This window comes from Propithecus coquereli, unplaced genomic scaffold, assembly GCF_000956105.1.
Source record: "Propithecus coquereli isolate 6110/MARCELLA unplaced genomic scaffold, Pcoq_1.0 Scaffold80, whole genome shotgun sequence".
In the NCBI taxonomy this organism is placed as follows: Eukaryota; Metazoa; Chordata; class Mammalia; order Primates; family Indriidae; genus Propithecus; species Propithecus coquereli.
This window is the reverse complement of record NW_012154174.1, coordinates 7,559,924-7,579,954: the sequence shown is the minus strand read 5'-3', so window position 1 is coordinate 7,579,954 and position 20,031 is coordinate 7,559,924. Positions and strand designations below refer to the sequence as shown.

At 51.8% G+C, this 20,031-nt stretch overlaps 1 protein-coding gene across 1 annotated transcript in view; it reads right to left on the bottom strand.

Annotated features, from left to right (window-relative positions):
- Positions 1-20,031, bottom strand: part of CAMK2G (calcium/calmodulin-dependent protein kinase II gamma) — a 68,932-nt gene that overhangs the window by 16,683 nt on the left and 32,218 nt on the right. The window contains exons 4-13 of the mRNA XM_012663224.1: positions 19,664-19,718; positions 18,708-18,773; positions 15,900-15,972; positions 15,652-15,754; positions 15,135-15,218; positions 14,611-14,705; positions 13,852-13,974; positions 9,582-9,665; positions 9,302-9,344; positions 4,607-4,650 (exon numbers count right to left, since the gene is read on the bottom strand). Of these exons, the coding sequence (XP_012518678.1) occupies positions 4,607-4,650; positions 9,302-9,344; positions 9,582-9,665; positions 13,852-13,974; positions 14,611-14,705; positions 15,135-15,218; positions 15,652-15,754; positions 15,900-15,972; positions 18,708-18,773; positions 19,664-19,718 (770 nt within the window). The remainder of the gene's footprint in view (positions 1-4,606; positions 4,651-9,301; positions 9,345-9,581; positions 9,666-13,851; positions 13,975-14,610; positions 14,706-15,134; positions 15,219-15,651; positions 15,755-15,899; positions 15,973-18,707; positions 18,774-19,663; positions 19,719-20,031) is intronic.

Genomic DNA, 20,031 nt, shown 5'->3' with positions numbered 1-20,031 from the left:
CCCACCCAGCCTTGAATTATTTCTTTAGGAAAAATTCCTAGAATTATAGGGTAAAAAAGGTAGAACTATTTTTATGGTTTTGGACACACGGGCTGTTTGAGAAAGGACCATTCTGGTTTTCACGGCCATCACTAACTAAAGAGTCCAAAAATGGCACCTTGTTTCAACTTGCATTTCTCTGATACTAGTGAGCCCAGAAATTTTAATACATTTGTTACCCAGTTCTACTTTCTTGCCTTCAGATTATAAATTCATCTTCTTTGATCATCCATCTACTGGGTTTTGGTGGGTGGGGAGAGATTCTTATTTGTTAAAGAAACTCTTTGAATAAAAATAATATTAACTCCTCCCATCACAACTGCTGTGAATATTTTCCCTGGCCCATCTGTTGTTGGGCTTTTAATTTTCATTGGTCATTCCATTCTGAGCACCTGCATCTTGGCCTCTGGTCCTATCAAGATATTGAAGCTCTTTTCTCAAAAGAGCATAGCATAAAACTCAATTACTGAGCACAGGGTCAGACACCTAACACAGAGCAGGGCCAGTCCCCACACATCCTCACTGAAAGCGATTTATTTAATGATTCTGTCTGCCGAGCTCTCGTCCTCAGCATTCCTGTAGACCTGACACTGCTGGACACCTCTGTTCTTCCCCCACCTCTTTGTTCTTTCTCCACTTCCTTTGCTGACTCCTCTTTCTCAAGCCCTTTCTTTTTTTTTGAGATAAGGTCTTGCTCTGTCACCCTGAGTAGAGTGCAGTGGTGTCATCACAGCTCACAGTAACCTCAAACTTCTGGGCTCAAGTGACCCTCCTGCCTCAGCCTCCTGAGTAGCTGGGACTACAGGTGCTCGCCACCATGCCTGGCTAATTTTTTCTTTTTTTTTTTTGGTAGAGAGGGGGTCTCGCTCTTGCTGGTCTCAAACTCCTGAGTTCAAGCGATCCTCCCACCGTGCTACGATTACAGGCATGAGCTACTGCATCCAGCCTCAAGCCCCTTCTTAAAAGAACCCAGAAATTTTGCCTTTACCAGGCTCTTAAACCTCATGTGCTTTGGAGTCATGTGGGGGAAGGAAAGTGTTATTAAAATTCTCAGATTCTGCCTCCTGCCGAAGGCCTCCGGAATCTGAACTCCAAGCTGGGCCCTGGAATGTGTATATTTTTAGCTAGCTCCTTGGGCTAATCTTACATGACTTCACCTGACATTCATCTTGGGGACCAGTATCTAGAAAGTTCTGCCAGAAACCTGTTCCTAAAGGATCCTTTATCCATCCGCTCCCCTCCACCTCAGCAGTTACTGCTTTATTTCAGGTCCTTTATTTATTTATCTATATTTTATTTTATTTTTTATGCAATTGCTATTCCCTTCAGCCATGCAGAAGCTACTGCAGTGCCCAGAATCACCATACTGCTTCAATCTTGTGTATCTTCACATCTCCTCTGCCTGGAACACGCTTCCCCTCCTCTCTCCTCAACCTGGCAAAATCCGGCTGGTCAGTGCCTCGAGCCCAGTTCCTGGGCCACCTCCTTCAGGAAGATTTCCTGTCGTGGTTCGGATGCTCGTCTCTCTGCTGCCCCGGGACCTGCCCTGTGCTCCCCTCCCCTGTGGACCTTATCAGACTGCACCAGAACCAGTGGCAGCCCTGTCTCTGTTCCACTGTAAACACCTTAAAAGGTGGATCATGTCGCTGCCTTCCCAGCTCCTGGGGCACAGCAGGCATCTAATAAACGTTGGCTGACAGAGTACACTCGTATGTGAGTCACTCATGTGAGTCCCGAGTCTACACGTCTGTCGCTGGCTTCTTCCCTGGGCTACACCAGGTGTTTCCTGGGGCCTCTTATAACATCTCCACCCAGATACTCTACCTGTCCCCCAACCTTAGCGTGGTCAAAACAAAACTCTTCCTACCTAAATGGGCATTTCTTTCACAACTTACTCCCATTTCTAGTAGAGGTTCCACCAATTCATCCAACATTCAAGGCTAGAAACCTTGACATTCTCTCTGATGATCTTTTTAAATCCCCCATATGCAGTGTGATATTCCTGCTTCTAATCAGAGCTGGTATTTCCAGCGTCATGGGGACGGCTGGACCAGTCTCCTACAGGCAACATATTCTGCTCGGTGGGTGCCTGTGCTGTCTTGCTGCTTAAGCATTTTAAATACTACCGTTTTCTATAATATTTTTAATCACCTTTTCTTCTCCACCCTATCCCCAGATTACAACAAATACTAGTTGATATCTCTGTGTCTAGTTTGTCCCCTTTTCCATTTGCCCTTATACCCTCAGTCAAATCTCTCTTATTGCTGTCATCACAGCACCCCTGTTGGGTGACCTATGGTATTTCCTGTGGTCTCACACAGAAACATCCAATTCTGCCCCACCAGACTGATCCACTCTTTTTTTTTTTTTTTTTGAGACATGGCTTTGCACTGTCACCCAGGCTACAGTGCAGTGGCGTCATCATAGCTCACAGCAACCTCAAACTCCTGGGCTCGAGTGATCTTCCTGCTTCAGCCTCCCGAGGAGCTCGGACTACAGGTGCGCACCACCACATGCAGCTAGTTTTTCTATTTTTTTGTAGAGACAAGGTCTTGCTCTTGCTTACGCTGGTCTTGAACTCCTGGCCTCAAGCGATCCTCTCACCTTGGCCTCCCAAAGTGCTAGGATTATAGGCATGAGCCACCACGCCCAGCCCCCAGCCATATTTTTGACATTCTTCTACCACACACCCTGTGTTCCCATTGGGCAGAGAACATCAACATGTATAAGACAACCCATAAAAATGTTTTAAGTTATAGAATACATCCTCATTTTTTAAAAAACACACAGTACAAAGTAAAAAACGAATAGTTTGCCTCCCTGCCCTGCCCTCACCTCCAATTCCACACCTTAGAGGCAATCACTGACGTGGTTCTAATTCCCTATATCCTTCAGCTTTCTCCAGTAGGCTTTTACCTATAGGTTTCTAGGACTGAATCATCCTGTGGAGGGTCCAGCACCAGTGCTTAGTTGATTCCAGGTGCACCCGTTTTCCTCTTCCAAAAGGTGGCTGAAAACTGCACTGCCTATTATCTCTCTTCTGTGTGCCCCTTAGAACTGAGTGCAGGCCGGGCACAGTGCGTCATGCCTATAATCCCAGTGCTTTTGGAGGGCAAGGCAGGAGGATTGCTTGAGGCCAGGAGTTCAAGACCAGCCTGGGCAACATAGTGAAATCCTCATCTCTAAAAAAATTTTTAAAATTAGCCAGGTGCGGTAGTGCACGCCTGTAGTTCCAGCTACTTGGGAGGATCATTTGAGCCCAGGAGTTCAAGGTTACAATGAGCCATGACTGCACCACTGCACACCAACCTGGGTGACAAAGGGAGATCCTGACTTAAAAAAATAAAACAAAACAAAAATAAAAACTGAAGGCAGCGCTGGACCTCTGATAGGTACTTACTAAATACTCTGTATTGATTGATTGATTTTAACATTTTCCCCAGGGAGAAATATCCCAAATTTCTCTCCAACTAAACCTGCCCTGTTTTCCTAACTTGGTTCTGCCCATCTAGCTCAGGCCAGAACTGGGGGTCTGCGTGGTCACCCCAGCTCCATGTCACAAGGTGTGCATGGAGCCCAAGCTCCCCTCCAGGGGGCAGAAGGACACAAAGCAGGCATGCAGAGAAGGGGGGAAAGACGAAGAGATGGGGGAAGGGAATGGGACACATGATTGTATCTCAGCTGTGGACACAAGATCCTGGCAAAAAGACCCAACTTAAACTTCTGTTGGAGATTTGAAGGGTTGGATAGTTTCATGGTTTGAATGGTTCAAGATAGCATGAACCCCTATCCAATGCCCCCACCCCAAGTCCCTTTCTGTCTCCACAGCATTTGCAGAATACCTTGTGGGTACCCCCAGCCACCTCTCCTCTACCTCAGCCTGGCAGCCGCTCCCAGCAAGGGCTTCCTACTGGTCCCTGTGGGGGCCCCGGCCCCTCCCCTTGCCCCAGCCCCACAGGAAAAGCTCCCTCACCAAACAGGAATGAGCCCCAATACAGCACGTCCTTTGCCTTTTCCTGAGGAGCCTATGCCCCAAGAGAACTTAAGACATTTTCATCCGCTGGCAGCTGACTGGGTTCTGGATGTGGTGTAGAGATGAGGAAAAAGAACGCAAGGAGAGTGGCTTCGGGTTCCACGCCCTACGCCCTGCCTAAGTCACTCAGGCGAACCTTGCTTTCACTTGATTAAAAGGGTTTGCGCTGAAAAAAGAAAAAGGAAAAACAACAACAAAAAGATGACCCAAATGGCCTAAAAAACCCAAGGAGGCAAGCTCTGGAGATGAGGCATGTGCGGAAGTCAGGTTCACGATTCGGATCTAGTAACCTGCAATTCGGATCATGTCCCCCGAGTCCTCCCCATCCAGCCAGGGTCGGGAGCGACACCTCCCTCAGCCCTCTCAGGCCAGTGGAACCTGCTGTTTCGAGCACAAAGCCTTCCGGTTTAAAGCAGACTAGCAAGGACAGGAGGGTTCCCCGGGAAGCGGGAACAAGGTGCCAAGAATTCCCCACAGCGACTGTTGGGAGAGAGAGAGGCCAGTCTCCGGTCAGGGAGCTGGAGCGACACCTACCTTGACCCCGCCGTCTGACTTCTTGTTCAATAGGCTTTTGGCAGCTGTGAAAACAAAGAGGAAAATCACATCTCCTGCACTGTACCCTCTCCCAGCCTGAAGCCTGGCAGCCGGATCCACAAGAGACTGCTGTGTCTGACAAGGGGGTAGGGGTCTCCCAAAACCTCCGGAGGAGGCCCCTCCAAGTAGCCCCTCGGCAAGAAGGGCATCTCCAGCGGCGTCAGAGCCCTCTGGGTGGCACCCCAGGATCTCCTCTGCCATGGAAGAGGGCTCAGCGGAGATGGACACGCTGTGCTTAGGAGGAGAAACCGTGTTCAGTACTGGAGCTGCCTGGGGCACAGGGAACTCTGCCTCCGACAGCTGCCACTCAGGCCTGGAAGCAGAGGGCCAAGGCAAAAGGGTGAGGGCTCTGCTCCTAGGTGCCACGGAGGGTCTCTGGATGGCCAAACTGGAAGAATGCAAGACATCTCCTGAGTGTTCTCAAGAAACAGAGTGTCACAGTTCACAAAGAAGACCAGACGTGAGGACAGACAGACACAGACACAGAAACCAGGACCACCTACAGGAGGGTTTTGCCAGGGGGTTGAAGCCTTCACTGGGCAGGTCCTGACCTGGTTTACTGGGTGGGTCCTAGCTGCCACCCTTTCCCCAGAGTCCACTCTCTGGACCCATGAGCAGGAAGGACTGGGGGAATAATGAGCTGTCAAACAGATTCTAGCCAGGCATGGGGTGACACTCAAGGCTGATGAGCTCTGTGCCAGAAGGCTGGTGACACTGGCTGGCCACAAAGGCCGCAGGAAGGCAGCAGACAGTGGGTGGGAGAGTCTGTGAGGCACAGGGAGATGGAATCAGCCCAGCTGTCTGATCCACCTGGACTGTCCCGCGTTTACATCTTGGTTCCACCATTTGCTAGCTATGTGACCTTGGATGAGTTACTTAACCTCTCTGAGCCTCAATTTCATTATCTATAAAAGGGGATAAACCAGGGCCTAGGTCACAGAGCAGTGGTGGGGAGCCAACGGGATCATGCATGAAAAGCACTTAGCAGAGTACTCAGTAAGTGTACTTGGCACATAGCAAGTACTCAGTAAGTGTTAACCATTGTCACTATTACTGCTACCCTCCTGCCCTTCAAGTGGCCATTCCTCCCAAGCTGTGTCCCATCTCTCTCCAGTGAGAACAGGAATTCTGACTCTAAATCACAACAATTCTTACTCTATAAAATGGCCCTTAGTTCTATCTCCAGTCATGCTGGATTTGAAAATTATTTTTCTAATGTGTTTACTGTTGTTCCTGACCACATACTAAGTGCTTTACAGGCAGCAGCCAGTTCTGAACTCTGGTTGCCCGTTAGAATCATCTGGGGAGCTTAAAAAATGCTTATACCTATCCCGTCACCTAGGGATTCTGATTTTGTCTGAGTGGGGTGCCGACATCAGGAATTTTGTGAGATCCCAGGTGACTGGCTGTCCTGCACGGGAAGGGTTGAGAGCCTCTGACACAGTGATCTTAAGCGTCGCCAGCTTATTTATCATCCCCATGGGAGAGATGAGGAAACTGAGGCTGGAAGAGCGGATGTGACTTGCTCAGGGTGTGGCAGGGCTAGGATCCAAACCCAGCGACAGCTGACTCCAGGGCTTCTGCACTCTAGAGCCTTTCAGACCTGGAGGCCTGCAAATGCCGGACTTCATAATTTCGAGGGGTGTGGCTTCTCTGTGGGGTCTTAAACAGTGCTGCAGAAGTCTAGTCCTAGCACTGGGCAGCTCCGGGCCACGCCCAGGGCTGTCTCTGGGGGGCCGCGTCAGCTGCAGCCCGCACAGGCAGGTCAGGCTCCCGCTGCCCAGCTCCACGTCCCCAGGCTATTGCCTCCTGAGAGTTGGCAAGCGCCCAGCATGCACGGCTGGTTAGGGGGCTCCGTAACACCAATGCGCTCGCAGATGCCAAGTTAGGTGGTCCGTCCGGCATGCCCATCTCAGCCCGCAAGCATGGGACTCGCCTCCCTGGTGAGTGGGCCTGGCATGCTGGCCCTCCTGGTGGGGTGGCAGGGAGCCGAGGCAGGCGGTCAGGGAGGACTCATGCCACGTACCTTGCCCGGCCAGGCCGGCGGCGCTCGTGGCAGGCGAGGCGGGGGCGGAGCTCTGCCTGCCAACTGAGGGGATACAGTCTCTCAGTGCACAGAGCTGCCGCGAAGCCACGGGGGCCCGTCAGCAGCGAGCATGCCCCAGCACGAGGCGCAGGAACCCGCTGGCCGCCCACACGCAGCAGGGCCCAGGCGGCGTGGCCAAGCCAGCCGAGCCGGGGGAGCGGAGGCGCCGGGGGCAGGCCGGTGAGGCAGGTGCAGCCAGCCCTGCAGCAGTCTGGGGGCCTGGGAAGACTGGGTTTGGCCAGGGCGTAGGGAATGCCACGTCCCCACTTCGCGGAGATGGCGTCAGCGCCCGTCCCATGACCTCAGGTCCACGGGTAGAAGCCTGACTTGGTGAGAGGTGGGTGGCCTTTCTGAGGTGGCCCAGCCCTAGCTTAAGGCTGTAAGGAAACTGAGCCTCACCTTCAGACCTTCCCTCCCTGGACCTAAATGAGCCCATTATCAGAGAGCCTGGAGCACAGAGCTGCCCCGTCCTCTCAGCACATTCCACAGAGTGTGGAGACTGGCACTCAGGGTCTGGGGGGGCGGCGGCGGCGGGGGCATGGCCCTCGGGCAGCTACCGATGGGCCCCAGCTCCTCAGAGACACAGGTCCCTTTCTTTAGGTGGCAGCCAGGAGAGGCAGCTTTTCTCAGCCCGTAGTTCACAGTGTGCTGACACGAGCCCCCAGAAGGAAACGAAGGCTGCTGACGCAATACGTTCTAGAAGCCCCGATTTCACCATTAGCCAAGCTACTGGAGTCCAGGGCTCCAAAACCAGACTGGCTCATGCCTGAGGGAACACACAGGTGCCCTTCGTTCTTAATTACATCTGTAGACGCCTCTTTCTGCGTAACTTTCCGGAGACAGGCTCTGTCCTCACCTGTCCCAGAGTCAGGGCAGAAGAGGCCATCCTGGAGCGTTTGCAGCATTGTTTTTTTGTCTCCTCTGACCCAGGGCAAAGTGAGCTCAAAGGCCAGTAAAGGTCTGGGTAATAAGGACAGAAGGCTCTTTAGGGATGAATAAAAGCGCTTTGTCCTGACAGAGAGCCCGATTTCCTGAAACCACAACAGCAATTTCCTGAAATGGAGGGGGAGGCTGATGTGGATGAGGGGGAGGTTGAGGCCACGGGACAGGGTGCTTGCTACTGATTGGCCAGGCTCAAAGCAGCAAAGCCACCTTTGCGTGTCTTAGCCTCAGGGAACAGAGGACAGATCACCACTCCAGGGACGGCACAGAAATGCCCTGAGTGTCCTCTAGAAAGGTCTTAAACCCAGAAAGTAGAAGCTGCAAGTAATTAAAGGACAAGAAGCGCAGTGTGGGACTACAATTCTGTCTCTGTCGGTGGTGGCCAACTGCGCTTTGCTGCTCCCATGTGTGACAACTGAATCCAGAACCACCATCTTCCCCACCCACAGCCAGAGAGCGAGCCCCAAACTAGGGTTGCAGGGGATGGGCCTGAGGTGGGGCACTGCCCGGCTCACTACCCGGTCCTGGCATCGTGAAGATCTGGGGCTCTGGGGCTGGAGCTCGTGAAGCCCTAGGCCTGCCTGCAGCAGCCTCCCAGCCAAGGCCCTGGGTTACCTGGAAGCAGCACAGAAGAGTCCCAGGACTCGAGCTCAGGGGAGCAACCTCTGCCCAGCAGTGGCTGCCTACCCTGCGCGGGGGCTGGCGCTCCTACACAAGCCCGCTTCCGTGGCGGTGCAGAGGGACAGCAAGGGAGGGAGTCTTGTTATGAGGGTGAGAAGGGTGTTCTTGAATCAAAAGAGCAAGGCTGAGGGTTAGAGGGAGGGAAGACCAGGGGAAACGCAAGCAAGGAAGAGGCCTCTGTCTTAAGTCTTGACATTAATCTTTTCCTCACAGAATAGCCACGGCGCTTCCCCACTGAAGGCAGACAATGATGGGGCTGGGGTGAGGGTGGGGACGGGGGCGGGCAGTGGAGTGTCTTGCATCTTAAAAAGAAATGTCAAGTGTGATTTACAAATTGCTGGTCCCAGCTCTCCCAATTCCTTATGCAAATTGGAGCAAGTTCCTTTCCCTCTCTCCCGCTGGTCTCTATTTCTTCACTTTTTACTGCTAGTATCACAGAGAATATTTTAAGCACAAGTTGCTGTCAAAGGTTTAAACAACTAGAATAATTTCTTAGTCATCTCCACTTGGACACAATAAAGTAAGAGATCATCCCAGCAGGCAGATTAATGGCGGTGACTGAGAAGATGCACTATATTCCACCTCTCTTCCCCCAGCACGTCCTCCAACTCCTAGACTGGCTAAAGTCTTAAAGTGCTGAGCATCTTCAGAGAATGAAATAAGAATCCACAGGGACAAGGTACATGGGAGGCTGGGCAGGCTTGGGAGGTTCTAGGGAACCAAATTCATAAATGTGACCCCAAGCAGAGCCCCCCAGAATCTCAGTAATGGGACTCAGCAGCAGCCTCTCAAAATAGGATCCTCATTCATCCTGGTTAAGGTGTTGCCCAACCCCCCCCGCCCCCCAGCACTGCACAGGACGGCAGTGCCCTGTTCCTGACCCACTCACCTCGGTGGGATTAAAGTGCACAGCTGGGAAAACATACCTGAAAAGTTCCTCGAGACAAGCATGGTGGTGAGGATGGCACCCTAGGGAAAGAGGAAGGTCCTGTGAATTCATCCGACTCCAGAAAATGGTAGCCCGGTCTCAGGCAAAGGCACCTCCTGGCTAGAACCTGAAGACATCAGGTCTCGGGGGCCCCCCAACATGTGTAACCTCCATAGCTCAGCTCCAGGCAGGAGGAGCTTCCTTCTGTGACGGGGCAGGAGCCGCGCTGTTACGAGGCATGATTTCAAGGAGGCTGGCAGCCCAGAGCCAAGACTCACCTTCAGTTTTCTCCGGGCGTTGAACTTGCGCAAGCACTCCACAGTCTCCTGACGATGCATCATGGATGCCACCGTGGACCGTTGCTGGAAGCCAAAAAGACAGGCCTGTGAGCCCCCAGCCCAGATCCTCTGCCCCCCACCATAGTCCCAGCACCGATGGCCATGCCCAGGACAGGGTCATGCTCCCGGCCACCCCAGAGTGGCTCTGAAGATAAAATGAGGTCACAGATGTGAAAATACTTTTAAATGTTACCCCAAGATCACAACCTGAACACAACACCACTGATAACCACTGATGCTGGACGAGGGTGCTCAGGGAGCACTCTGACCGTGTTCGGGAAACAGAGGCTGCGGGACGGGAGGGTATAGCCTGTGTGTTGCGATCCCCAGCCCAGTACTTCTGACCACCCACTACGTTCCAGATTCTCAGCAGGGGGAGAACCGGCAGGGCTCCTGCCCTCTACAGAGCGCTCCTTCCTTCCACGAGCCCCTCTCAGCACATCCCCAGCGAGGTCCTGAATGAAGCTATAATCCCAGAAGCTAAGGGTCTTTACCTTGAAGCATTAATTCTTTTTTTTTTTTTCTTTTTGAGACAGAGTCTGGTTCTGTTGCCCTGGCTAGAGTGCCGTGGCGTCAGCCTAGCTCACAGCAACCTCAAATTCCTGGGCTCAAGCGATCCTCCTGCCTCAGCCTCCTGAGTAGCTGGGACTACAGACATGCACCACCATGCCCAGCTAATTTTCATTTAGTAGAGATGGGGTCTCGCTCTTGCTCAGGCTGGTCTCGAACTCCTGACCTTGAGCGATCCACCCACCTCGGCCTTCCAGAGTGCTAGGATTACAGACGTGAGCCGAAGCATCAATTCTTTTCACCACTTTGAATGGAAATTTTTCTTCAGTGTTTTTACTGCTAACTTCCTGGACTCCTTACGGAGTCCGCCAGACACGGTCTACATTTCCCTGATGACTCAGGTTGTCAATACGAGCACCCGTTATTATATAACGTCATAATACAGTGAAGTCCTTGGGGGCTATAGAGATAGACCAGATTGCAGATGGTGGGGGCCACAAAAATGACTCCCAGAATATAATATTTCCCTAATTTTTGAGTGCCTGTTTTAAGTTGCTGACCCTCTCCTTTTGCTTTGTTGTCTTCACCAGCCTGTTAGAAAAACAATGCCTAGAACACGCAGCCTGGTGCCCACAACCCCGGGGGGCTGCCTTGCAACCCGTCCCCTCATCCCTGGCCCACTCCTTTCCTGGTTCCTGAAGCAGCTCTCCCCACCTTCTCACCTTCCCCCTACTCTCTCATTTCTCCTCCTCCTCCTCCTCCTCCTCGGTGTAAGCTTCACCACAAAAAGAAATGAGAGATTGGAGAGGTCATCAAGCAAGAACACCTTTGACTTCAGCCCACCCCCACACAAGCTGATTTTCACCCGCCTGCAACCTGATCTGAGTCCCAGGGGCATCACTCTGCATGCCTGGGCCCCCCTCCCTTTTCTGCTATCAAACCCCTTTGCTTCTTCCATTACCCAATATTTTCTTGATTTTTTTAATATAATTTTTGGGGGGCCTTCCAGTGACGACCGGGAAACCCAATAGACAAATTCTAAAAGAGCTTAAGACTATTAACCAGTATTTTCAAACCCTTCCACTGGACTAGATTCTTATTTCAAGCCTCTCCTTGAACAAAATATTTTTAAAAAATAAACCTTAAAAATTCCCCTGCCCCATCTTCCTCCTCTAAGTAAGACCGTTCCTGACCCTTCTTCACTGCCTAGCTTCCCACACTCCTCCTTACACTCACTCCCTCTTTGCTTCACTGAAAACGGGCTTCTGTCTCCCTCACTCCACTGTCTACACAGGGAGATGATGAAACAATGGCCTCTACTTGGTCAGAGCCAGTGGATTCTTTTCCATCGTTATCAGGGACCAATCGCTGACACGCCCTTCCTGAGACCTCTCGTTCCTTCGCTTCTGGATCTTCTGCTCCTGATTTTCCTCCTGCTGTGGGAGTTCTCATTCTCAGTCACCTCTGTTAGCTCCCCTAACTCTCCTGAGTGTCATTTGATGCTGGTGTCTGGTGGCCATCTCTGCTCTTACTGAGGCAGTACGAGTTCTCATTAAGAATTCAATCAGCACAGGAACAATTGTACCTATTTCTACAGCCTCACTGCCAACTACACAGAAATGACTAGGACCAGTATTTCCAATTTTTAACTCCTTTTCTAATCTCTAGAGCCCTATTTCTAACTGCCCACTGGGTATCTCCAGCCGGAGGTCCCTAGACACTACACTTAGTATCTGCAAAACTAAAATCATCATCTTTTCTCACAGACAAGCTCCTCTGGCTTTCCTCTGGGTCAATGGCACTCAGGTACCAACTCGTAACCTGGCAGTCCCCACAGATCCCTCTCTCTCTTCTTCACTTTCCAAATCCAAGTGGGGAGTGAATTAAATCGATTTGATCCTACCTCTCAAATATCTCCTGAATCTGTCCACTCCTCACCACACCGCCATGTTCACCCTCAGTGGAGACCTCATCTGGTCTTGCTTAGACAATTATGAAAGGTTTCTGAGTTCTCTGCCTCCGGTCTCTTTCTTCTTCAATTCCATTTTTCTTTTTTTTTTGAGACGGGATCTTGCTATGTTGCCCAGGCTAGAGTACAGTGGCTATTCACAGGCATGATCATAGCTCACTGCAGCCTCAAACTCCTGGATTCTAGTGATCTTCCTGCCTCAGCCTCCCGAGTAGCTGGGACTACAGGCGTGTGCCACTGCACCTGGCAATTCCATCTTCTACACAGCTTCCAAAGTGATCTTTCTTAAATTCAAATCTCATTCCCTCTTTAGCATCCTTAAATGGTTCCCTGTGCTTTCAGAATAAAATCCAAACTCCTTAGGCAGGAACTTGCATATCACAGAATCTTGTTGGCCTCATTCTCTTGCACTCCTACAGTCATAGCCTCATCTGCAACCAAACTACTTAACATTCCTTAAACTCCCCACAATTCCCCATAAGCTCTCACCCTGGCCCATGCTAACCTCTGTCTGTAGGTTAACATCCTGGGGACCTCCTAGTTGTCTACTAAGAACCAGGATAGAGGTCACCTCCTCCATGCAGCCTTCAGTAACCACACTACCCACCACGGATAGTAGGAGCTCCTATACTCTCATTGGATTCTTGTACACATGTATCACATCGTAGCGTGGTTGCCCGTTTGAGTGTCTGTCTCCCCAGATAATCTTTGAGATCTTTGGGGGCAGAGACCATGCCTGATTCATCTTTGTATCTCTAACACCCACATGGCTACCAGCATCAAAGAGTCATTCAATAAACTCAGGAAAGGACAAATAAATAATGCCTCACGTTGTCGAGATGTCTAACTGTACCAGACTCTTCTTCGTGTGAAAGATATTTCAGCCTGATAGGACTACACAGGAAAACAGAGCCTGCCGACCCACATTGATAGCCTGGGGAGCTCTCCTAGGAGTACAGACAGAAACTTTATGACTGAGCTTCAGGGTGCTCTTTTTAATGACTCGGAGGCTCCCTGTTTTTGTGTGTAAGGGTTCTGAGACAGAGTCTTGCTTTGTCACCCTGGCTAGAGTACAGTGGCATCATCATAGCTCACTGCAGCCTCAAACTCCTGGGCTCAAGTGATCCTCCTGCTTCAGCCTCCCAAGCAGCTGGGACTACAGACTCGCACCACCTCGCCCAGCTAATTTTTCTATTTTTGGTAGAGATGGGGACTTGCTCTTGCTCAGGCTGGTCTTGAACTCCTGGCCTCAAGCTATCCTCCTACCTCGGCCTCCCAGAGTGCTAGGATTATAGGCGTGAGAGGCCCTCTTCTGATGATTCGTTGGGTCTTGATCACAGTTCCATTAGAGCTGTATGAGTTGAGACCCGAGTGTGCACCCTAAGCTTGGGATTCACTCTGGGTCCTGCCAGTGAGTGGCTTTCTATCATTGACTACCCAGAGTCTGCAAGGGTCAACCCCAAGCCCTCCTTCAAGAACAGAACCAAACCCCAACCTGACAACAGTGGGTAGGGGTGAGACGAGCAGAGGCCCTATTAGCCTAATCAGCCTCCTGAGTCCCCCATGGTGACATTTATTGGCCTTCAGCCTCACCAGTCCCCTGTTCTCCTGCTGAGTCCTTGCTCAGGACCCAGAAATGATTCTCTGATGGGAAGGAGGAGAAGGGAGGTCCTGAAGGCACGTGGAAGGCTGGCATCCCTGAGGTCCTTGACCCCAGGCCAGGACACTTACGCAGACCCATGGGTGCTTGAGAGCCTGGTCAGCCGTGATGCGCTTTGCTGGGTTTATGGTCAGCATCTGGTTGATCAAGTTCTTGGCTTCAGGAGTCACCGTGTCCCATTCTGGTGACGGAAACTAAGGAGCAGGAACAGGGGGAGGAGGGATGTGAAATCTGTGAGCCTCACAGCCTGAAACGTAGCCTGTCTTTGACCCAACTCCTATAATTGGGATACTCTGCAGCACCCAAGGCTGCCCGGTAGAGAGTTGGAGAAGCCCTGGCAATATCCCAGAACCCGTGTCAACTTAAAGACTAGGAAAGGAAGACAAAACAATCATGGTTAGAATGCGGAATATCAGATCAGAGCAGGAAGGGGATGCCCATGTTCTCTGGTTGATTTCTCTACTTCGGAAGACAGAGGCTCAGTGATGGACCCAAGGTACACTGCGGTGGAGGGAGCCTCCAGACTTCTCGTCTCTGTGTCACGCAGTACACCCTGAGGCCGCTCCAGTCTTTGCAAATAAAGACCAAAGGGCTTCAGCGGGTTCCTCAATTTTATAGCTACCTAGAAGGCTATGCCAAAAAAAGTTACTCCTAGGGTTTGGGGTGGCAAGAATCGAACCCTGTATGCCCATCTCTGGGCCCTCAAAGTCCCCTGACACCCCCTATCATGCGACACACTAAACAAGCTTCCTCCTGTGGACAAAGCCAGAGCAGCAGGGGACAGCCCCTCCCAGCTTGTTCGCTCAGCTCCCCAGCAAACCGGTCCTTACATCGTAGGCTCCAGCCTTGATCTGCTGATACAGCTTGTGCTGATCCTCGTCCCAGAAGGGAGGGTATCCCACCAGAAGGATATACAGGATGACCCCTGCGAGACAGAACACACAGGTCATTGGGTCAGTTGCTCCCTCCCTGAGGAACCAGGAAAAGCCGTGCAGGGCTCAGCGCCACCCAGAAGGCGAGGGCCATACCGGAGTTAGGAGTGGATGCCAGCCGGTAATGCTGTGCCACTAGCCCCTGCTGCCGCTTTGCCTCACTCCTCGCGGATTTCTCTAGGCACAACCCATCCTCTAAGGCATGGGCGAGTCCCTCTCCAAAAAGGATGCAGAATAATCCAGGAAGTACAAGGGGAGCAGGGTGCGATGGGAACAGCCACCCCAGGGCACTAGAGCAAACACCGCGATTTCACACACACCAGCCACTCGTGCGACCGGCAAGGAAAGCGATGCCTCTTTCTCGCCATCGTCGGAAGTCGAGGGCCCTTAATACCGAAAAGCTGAGTGTGGAATGGGCTTACCGCAGGCCCAGATATCCACAGGTTTTCCATAGGGATCTTTCCTCAAGACCTCAGGGGACAAGTAACCTGGGGTGCCAGCAAAACCTGTACAGAAGAGAGGGCAGAGGCACACTGAACCCGCTTTCTCTCTCATGAAACCCACATCAGCAATTTCCCCCAGGTGTCTTCTCATTCCTGCTGCTTTTGCTACATAAGCTCTCCACACGCAGGCAGCAAGAGATGACAGGCTGGGCTTCTCGTAGTGTCTGGAATCTAAATCAGAGGGCAAGTCCGTATGCCTACCAGGAACTCCCAAATCCTCCCCTGAGGCAGTAAGAAGGAAGTGCTGACGACAGCTAGACTCACTGCACTGAGTCACGCAGGGCCAGGAGGGAGCTCTGTGCCCTCCCACCCTCCTCTGGTCTCTGAGGAGGCCAGGACCATTAAGAGTCTGGCTTCTGGTTCTAAAGGAGGAAGGCAGATCAGGAAGAGGAGGAAGGGTGGGGGCTGTATTCCAGGAAGACAGGATCGCCCTTACCAAACCAAGCCTGCTGCTCTCCCTGCACTTCGATGGCTAGGCCAAAATCAGCCAGCTTGACGGCAGCACCTTTGCATTTACTCGCCAGCAGCAGGTTCTCAGGCTGCAGAAGGAACAGAGAGAACCTTGTGAGGCACCCGCCCTGCCGCCCGGAGGGGGCCTGGTTTGGGTCCACGCAGTACCACTGCCTGGCACCAGGTGGCGCCAACACCTCACAAGCGGAGGCAAGGGGGGAGCCTGGGTAGTACCTTCAGGTCCCGGTGCACGATGTCATGCTGGTGGATGTGGTTAACACTCTCCAGAATCTGATGTATACAGTGGCTGGAACAGCAGAAGGAAAAGAAATGTCAGTGCAGAGTTAAACGATCTCATCTGCTGTGGGCTAAGGCACGTAACAGTGGGTCCCAGGTTCATGGAGAATCACTGAACGATGACCTTAGACATCCTTTGGTTCAATTTATTTCATGAAAAGGAAACTGAGGCCCAGGCAGATGAAGTGGATTTTCCACCATCACCTGCTAGATAATGGCAGAGGAGAGACTAGAACAGGGGTCCATCGTACCTCCTTCTGACCATAAAGGTCTAACATAACCAGTTCACTTCCAAGAGACTAGGAGACCCCCCAGACTACTGAGAAAGATCAGACCATCCAACCCCTTCCTTCCTTTTCTTTCCCTATATAGTAACTTTGTCCTTGGAGAAGAGGCTTGTGCTAACAACTTAGAAAGGAGAGTTCAGCTAAACCACCTAAGTCGTTTTGGGGGTGGATGCACGCGTTCATTTATCTAAACATTTACTGAGTGCCTATAAGGCATTTTACTTGGGACCACACAGGACAGAAACATGAGCAAGACGCAGTTGCTGTGCGTTTATCATCTACTAGGGGAGATAAAACAAGCATACACATACCTTTAAGAAACAATGTACTTAAGAGGGTTCCAAACGGGGTACCTAAGGAGGATTGTTTCTGATGATTTTGTAAAGAAAAAGACAAACTAACTCAGAGTCACTGTTTTTTTTTTTAGAGGTGGGGTCTTGCTATGTTGCCCAGGTTGGTCATCAATTCCTGAGCTCAAGCAATCCTCCCACCTCAGCATCCCAAGTAGCTAGGACGACAGGCCAGAATCACATTCTTGAATTAGACCGTCCACCTTGCAAACCATCCTGCTATCTCTGCAGTCAAACTCCTGGCAGGGAGCGCGGGCAGTCTAGAGCAGTGGTTTTCAACTGAGTTTGCCCCGCTAGGGGACATTTGGCGATGCCTAGGGACATTTCTGATAGTCACAACTCGGGGGTTGCTACTAGCAATTAGTGGGTAGGAGGCCAAGGATGCTTCTAAATGTCCACAATGCCCAGGAGAGGCCCTCACAACAAAACATTCTGTGGCCTAAAATGTCAGTAGCACCAAGGTTGAAGAACCCCCGTCGAGAGAACAGATCCTCACATCACAGACCACCAGCTATGCAGTCCTGCTGTGCTGGGCTGGGGGGCTTGGGCTTGTTATTCCTTTCTCTAAAATCCAATGCTGGGGCTCCCACAAGAGCCATGGGGTCTTAGTGGGATCCTGGAGACTGAGGCTCAGGCCTCCCCGTAGGACACAGCCCAAGAATGGGCCAAAGAGACTTTAAGACTGAGCTGAAGAGGCGAGTCTTCACAGAAATGTATAATTAGAACAGAGCCGGGCTAGCAGGGAGAGCCTTCTGGCCAAAAATGGCAAAAGTGCGAAGTGTCCCAGCAGAGCCAGGCCAAGCCCACTGGTATAGTCACCAGCCTCGGCCCGCCCCCCTCCCTAGCTCTCCCTCCTCCTCCCAGGCTCCCGGAGCTATAGCTGCCTCCTCCTCCGCCCCACAGCCTGGTCCTCCCCTGCTGGCACTGGAATTCGTCTCCCCACTTGAGAATTTTTCCCGAGGCTGAAGCATCTGAAGTTGATCAGCAAACATTGGCCTCTCAGGGTTGAGAAATTTGTGAGGAAGCTCCCCTCTCCAGAGGCAGCCAGAGCTGCCACATAAGCCAGATAAGCTGCAGGCAGGATGATCAAAACTAGGTTGTAAGGACATCACCCTCAGAGAACAGCGCGGCTGGGGGAAGAGCCGAGGCGGGAAAGGCAGGCCAAACAGACGCCGGAGCGCGGTGGTGTGGGAGGAATTCTGCTGTGTCACACGAAGGAGGTTCCAGGGCTTCCAGGGAGGGCTGGGAGCTGAGGCATGTGGCCAGGGAATGGTCCTCAGCCAGGGGAGCCCCACGCTGAGGCTGGTCGTGGTAGGCAAGAGACAGGGTGGCAGAGGCTGGCAGCTCCCGAGGAGGCTCCCTGGTTGGATTAACCCAGAACCCTACACTCCCTCAGTCAGAAGCCATGTTTTCTCCATCTCTGGATCACACCAGGACCTCAGCTCAGTGGCTTGTCCATACTAGGACTTGTCAAAGGAAAGAAGGGGGTAGAGAGAACCCCTGGGCATGTGTGCGAGGACTCAGTAGTGCAAAACATGGTGTTCTGAGATGACGGGGTAAAGGAGACTTATAAGAGCTTTGTAAAAAATTGACCTGGGAAATGTTTTTTTTTTTTTTTTTTTTTTTTTGAGACAGGGTTATGCTCTGTCACCCAGGCCAGAGTGCAGCGGCCTGATCATAGCTCACTGTAACTTTGAATTTCTGGGCTCAAGCAATCCTACTGCCTCAGCCTCCTGAGCAGCTGGGACTACAGGCATGTGGCACTATGCCTGGCTAATGTTTTTTTTTTTTTTTTTAGAGACGGGGTCTTGCTATATTGTCCCGGCTGGTCTCAAACTCTCAGTCTGAAGTGATCCTCCAGCCTTGACCTCCCAAAGTGCTGGATGACAGGTGTGAGCCACTCCTCCTGGCCCTGAATTTTTAATTTCTAATATCATCCACAGTATGAAGCTCTAGCCTAGCTCTACAGAAGCTGTCCAGATAAGAGCTCTTTGATCTTCCCCAAAGACTATTCAAATAGGTGCAACTGCACGCCCCTCAAGGTGGCCAAGATTTATTTCAACCCCACACTCCAGAGCTACACCTGAACTACTGGGCCCTCATCTCACCTGGCATCTGCTTCACTGTAGTACTCTCTGGCCACAATGTCTTCAAACAGCTCCCCACCGGTAACACTGCAACCAACAGAAGAAGAGGGTCAGAGGAGGCAGGGGTTCCTAGGCCAACCCCATGTCCAACAGGAAACAGGGTCACACTGTAGAATGGCTTTTAGAGAAATCCCAACTCCACATGCATTTTGTCTGAGAGCCCAGAACAGGCTCAATCCTTCAATGACATGGGGCTTCTTCCTGAGGTATCATGGGCCCTCCCTCCCTTCTGGACGTTGCTGTTTCTATAACCCACAGGTGAGCTAATACTCAAACAGAGATGAAGGTACGGGGATCTTAGAGAAAATAGCCAACCTAACCAAAAGCCATCGCTTTGAGACCAGTATGAACACTAAAATATAGCTGCCCAAGAAGGACAGACATATTCCTGAAGTTGAAGAATAATGACACCAATGACAGAGAGCCCCAACCCTGCAAATGCCAGAAAGGAGTTTCCAGGAGGTGAAGAGCCACTTTTAAGAAATTAAAACACAACCAAAGTGGAGGAGAGACCAAATGGAATTGCCTGGCTTATGACTAATAAAAGCTACCTTCAATTTCCCAGAATGGTTAAGGTCATGCAAAGAGCTAGCTGTATTTTATTTCTCCACTAAGGGGAACACACGAGAAACAAGAAAAAGGCATCTACAGGAGGTGTGCTGCTGAACAGAAATGCGAGAGCCACGCCATCCTGGGACTGAGCCCCGGGGAGCTACTGAGCGAGCAGCAGGACCCCTAGGGACTCTGGGCCAGGACCTGCCCCATTACCAGAGAAGTTCACACTCAAATCCTTTCGCTCAGGCGAAGGGGAGGGGCCCTGGGCAGAGGCTGGAGACCCTGTTCGGGCCCTTTCCCAAGCCCTCATCTTGAGCCGGCTGGAGGGAAAGGCCCCCACACCCTCAGAGGGTGGCACTTACAGGTCAAACACGAGGTAGTGAAACCCTTCTTCAGAAATACTGTCATGGAGGCGCACTGCAAGAGAGGAGACGGGGACAGAGATTAACAGAGAGAAAACTCCGAAATCCTACTCTCCTCTGCCTGGGCAGCCCCGCCCCTGCCCCGTCCTGTCAGCTCAAGGAGCAGCGGGGAGAAGTGGCAACGTGCCCATCACCCCCCATCCAGGTTACACGGCCTCGGAGCCAGAGACCGGAGCTCTGGTTGCCTCCTCGGACTCAGGCAAGAGACAGATGCTTCCTGGCTAAGAAGTCAGTCGAGATGGAGAAAAGGAGGAACCTTCCCGAAAGGACTGGTCTCAGAGAAGGTGGCCCTGGGACGCGAGTGATGC